We start from the raw sequence: 4,601 nt of genomic DNA, 5'->3' as shown, positions 1-4,601 counted from the left end.
AAATGAACAGCTGATAAGCAGAAGCTTGGCATGGGTGTCCGTAACAGTGCTGCCAACGTGACACAAACAACAGAATTCTAAACCGATAAGCCCGCGAGGTTTAAATTAAAAATTCCGGTTATTTTTTGATCATGGTAGTATGTGATGCAAAATTAGCATCCTATGATTTAAAGAATTGTAATTTCAATTAAAAAAACTCACGTGGAAAAAATTACACGTTAACACTCATATATACAGGGTGTCTGACAACATACTATAAAGCCGAAATGTGTAAGTAAATCGGGTCATTCTGAATAGAAAAGTTATATACCATTTTGCAAAATTCGCAATATTTATTGAGATATGAATTACTAAATGAGCCAATGAAGGCGCGGGGAACGATGATCGGACTCTATAGGCGTGCACGATTATCAGATGAAAAGAAAAATGGCTTTTCTCATGTAATGTCTTAGTAACGAGAGGCGGAGTAAACAAACAAGCACGGCACGACTCAGTTTCTTGCGATCGGGCGCTATTTGGCGGTACGCAGCGAGCAGCGGCAAGCGAGGAGTACAGCTGATAATTGTTCACGCCTCTAGAGTCCAATCATCGCTCCCCGAGCTCTCATTGGCTCACATTTATTAATTCATATTTCAATAACTATTGCGATTTTTCCAAAATGGTAAATAACTTTTCTGTTCAGAATAACTCGATCTACCTACACACGTCGGCTTTATAGTTTGTTGTCAGACACCCTGTATATATACAGGGTGTCCCAGAATTGCCGTACAATCGCTTGTAGGCAGGTAGAAGGAAGAAAACTGAGTCGAAAAGTCCTGAACCATTTTTTTCTATTATTTATAATAAAGGAGTAATTATTGAGTAAATCAGGCCAATCAGCGCAGACCTTTAGCCAGACGCACGTCAGTGAGCCGCGCGCTTGGTGTGTGTGAGCGCTCACTGACATGTGCCTGATTAAAGGTCTGCGCTGATTGGCCTGATTTTCTCAATAATTACTCCTTTATTAGAAATAATAGAAAAAAATGGTTCAGGACTTTTCGACTCAGTTTTACTCCTACCTGCCTACGAGAGATTGTACGGCNATTCTGGGACACCCTGTATATATATATACACATTTCCGCACAACACCTTGCAAACGGCTCTTAATGACTCTATTCATATATTTATTATTTTAGAAACTTTAGAGCCCAAGAGTATTCTCTATTAATTATTAATGTTGATAGCTATATACCAATGTTAGTAATAATTCTTTGTGAAACTGTTTGTAATGATAAACATACAGTATCAGAGTATGTTTCATGAAAATTAAAAGTTTTTGCCATTTTATTGGCTCTTTCTTTTATGAGATTTTTTGTAGAGAAACTTTTTTTGCGAGCTAAAAGTAACAACGGCATAAGAAGCTGTCAAAGATTGTTGTGATGAAACAATATTTTTGTAAATGTGTTTTTGTAATGTATTTGCATGTTTAAGTTTTAATTCTTGTAATAATTTTGATTTTGTATTATTGTAATTTTCGGAATTTTTTCATGACAAAGATTATACTGTCTTTTTACATGAAATGTTTTCGCGCGTGATAAAATTCTAAAACACATTAGACACTGCGATTTACCATCCTTGTTGACAGTAAAACAATAATCATTTTTCCATTTTTGTAAATTTTTTAATCTTTGCGCCAGTTTTAAACCAAAGTACAATATATTATTGATCTTTGCTTTATTTTTTTAATTTTATTTTGAAGTTTAATATAAATTTTATTAAAAGAAAAAAAATTACATATGTCTTTGATTTTGTTTCTGTGTCCCTCTCAGGCGGATACGTACGTGGTTATAATATTAGCGCGTCTTTCTTTTAACCTACCCTATCTTTTACATCTTCCATCTCCATCTGATAGTAATAGAAACACGTGACAACAGAACGCCGCCGCCGCCGCCGCCGTATTGTCTTGAGTGGGGGAAAGATTCAGTTATGTGGAAGGGCAAGCGCGAGCGGATGAGAGGCAGAGGGATTTCGTGGTGAAAAACGCATGCTGTGCGCGAGTTGGAAGGCTCTGATATACATAAAGTAGATTATTCTAAGATTTTTGAGTTTTTTTAATGAGACTAATATCTTTGAAATAAAACAATAAAAATTATATTTTTGATCTAAAAAAGATAAATAAAGAAAATTATTTAATATTAATCCTTCAGTGCTAGACATAAAAAATGATTTACAAGTTGTCCAAACTGTGAGACCCACGCAACTTTAAGATAGAATATCTCCGCAAAAACTTAATATTTTTTTTCAATTTCTTATTTTGGAATCGACAGTTTGAACGATCTGTGTTGATAAAAAAAACAGATCTAAAAAATCTTTAGTAATTTCGAAGAGCGTTTAAACAACCTGATAATTGCTTTTTAAAAAAAGCTTTTTACAACTTTATTATTTTTTTTTTAATTAAGAGTTTTACAAATTTTTGATATTCTTTTGTAAGAAATTGTTCAAACTTTCAAGGACAAAAATATCTTCTAAAATTTATAAAATTAAAACCATTTTTACAACAGATCTTTTATGACGTTTTTTGAAGAATGCATTTTTCTAGCGCCCAAATTTAACGTGCAATATTTTAGCAATAAATAAATATTTAGACATATTCTTTTTTAATAGAAAGCTTATGGAATTCTGTATTCTGTGATAAAAAGAAACAAATTGAAAAAATCTTTCGTAGTTTTAAAGAAACGTTTCAAACGTTTTTGCGCACCATAATCTAATAAATCGTTATAAATGTACATATATTTTGATACAATTACGAAAAACATCAATTATTTAATATATAAAAGTGCTAAAATTAAAAAAATGATTCATTTTTCGAAATGCCAACATCTTGTTCAGACATGAATCTCTCAGACTTTTTTGCATTTCAAAATTCAAACTTCGCAAAGCTATTAAACAAATAATGCTGTCAACGATCTTTGCTATTGACTAAGGCCCTAAAGTTTTTTTTCATGGCCATTAAATGTCGCGCTAAACTAATATCCAGCAAACAATTTCTGGTGAATGTTCAGAAAAACGGAGCACCCTCGGAGATCAATGACCTTAACATATGTTGTCAAGGACAACAATCCGTCCTGAACAACAATCTGCAACTTTTAGCAGTCGCTCGTTGTTCGTTAAAAAATTATAAACAAAAGAATTTGCGTCAATAAACTGTTATTTTCCGGCACCGTGTATATTTTGTTTGTGTTGTAAGCGTGTAGGCAGGGGAGACTGCGCTCCCCCGCGGCGGGAGAGGCTTCGCTCCTCCTCCCTGCTCCCCCCACCCCTCACAAAAAAATGAAGAATTCAACATTAAGTGTCGCTTTATGTCAAGATTGTTTACTTAATATGAAGTGGAATATTACTTCGCATATCTCGCCAAATTCTTTCGATGTTTTGCGTGTGACAATTAGTATGAGGAACTACAAAAATTTTTTTTTGTGATTTACTGATGAGTGTAACCGTGCATATTGATTGAGTAAACAAGTATGACATGAAACGACACTTGATTGAATTCTTCATTTTTTCTCGAGGGGGGAGCAGGAGGAAGAAGCGAAGCCCCTCCCCCTGCCTACACGCTTACAACACGAATAAAACGTACACGGTGTCGGAAAATAAGAGTTCATTTATGATATTTCTTTTGTTTATAATTTTTTAACAAACAACGAGCGACGGCTAAAAGTTGCAGATTGTTGTCCAGAGAGATGTCCTTGACAACATATGTCAAGGTCATTGACCTTCGAAGGTGCTCCGTTTTTCTGAACATTTATCCAATTTCTGATTGCACAGACCTGGCAACAGAAACTGTGTGCAGAAACGCTACAATACGGAAACATGCTTTATGTGCTGCCAAAGCTGTTAACACACAGACACAAAAAACGCAACATGGTCACCAAAACCATATCCTACTGAGGACACAGATAGATATGGATTTGATGTGGTGGTTGGCGACAAAATCGCGACATCTGACAACCAAATTGTTTGCTGGGTACCTAGTAGAGACATTGGTTTAAAACTTCTAGGTATGTCTAGGAGATAAATGTCTGGCAGTGAAAGGTTACAATACTTTCATGTAAATAATTTTATATAAATTTGATGTAGGACGACGTGATTACACGGTCACTGGCAATGTTCGACAGCGCACTTTGATCTTCGGCTAAGGAGGAGCTTCCAGTAGCGGGGAGCGCGACGTCAACAACTCCACAGACACCACACTCGACAACAACATTCTCGCAATCCTTATCTCCGTCGCCGCCGCCACCGTCCTACTCCCTGCTGCCTCCAATCCCTCCGCCTTTGCCCTCTCAACCGCCGCCCGGATACACCGTCCAGGATCAGGAACTTTATTTGCTTTTGGCTGCTCATTGGTGGAACCAACCAGAGGCACCGCTTTTTTGTTAGGGGTAAATTTTTAATACCATAGCTTGAATGTAAGAGATTGTTTTTAATAGTTTTTTATTTTCCAAAATCTTTATCGAATTTTTTTCAACTTGAGTATTCCATTTTTAATTTTCCAGGGCAATGTGACAACACAGCCGATATATATATATAATTTATATATATAACTAATATATATATACATATATATA

General features: G+C 35.5%; 1 protein-coding gene across 1 annotated transcript in view; it reads left to right on the top strand.

Moving 5' to 3' along the window:
- The window catches only part of LOC109860839 (Kv channel-interacting protein 1), a 32,287-nt gene extending 27,803 nt beyond the window's left edge, over nucleotides 1-4,484 (top strand). Inside the window, exon 3 of the mRNA XM_020440208.1 lies at nucleotides 4,114-4,484. Coding sequence (XP_020295797.1) covers nucleotides 4,114-4,161 — 48 coding nt within the window. The 3' untranslated portion in view covers nucleotides 4,162-4,484. The remainder of the gene's footprint in view (nucleotides 1-4,113) is intronic.
- Nucleotides 4,485-4,601: the final 117 nt, after the last annotated feature.

Source organism: Pseudomyrmex gracilis, unplaced genomic scaffold, assembly GCF_002006095.1.
Source record: "Pseudomyrmex gracilis isolate BER0280 unplaced genomic scaffold, ASM200609v1 scaffold_478, whole genome shotgun sequence".
Taxonomy (NCBI): domain Eukaryota; kingdom Metazoa; phylum Arthropoda; class Insecta; order Hymenoptera; family Formicidae; genus Pseudomyrmex; species Pseudomyrmex gracilis.
The sequence above is the reverse complement of the archived record's forward strand: the minus strand, read 5'-3'. Positions and strand labels throughout refer to the sequence as shown.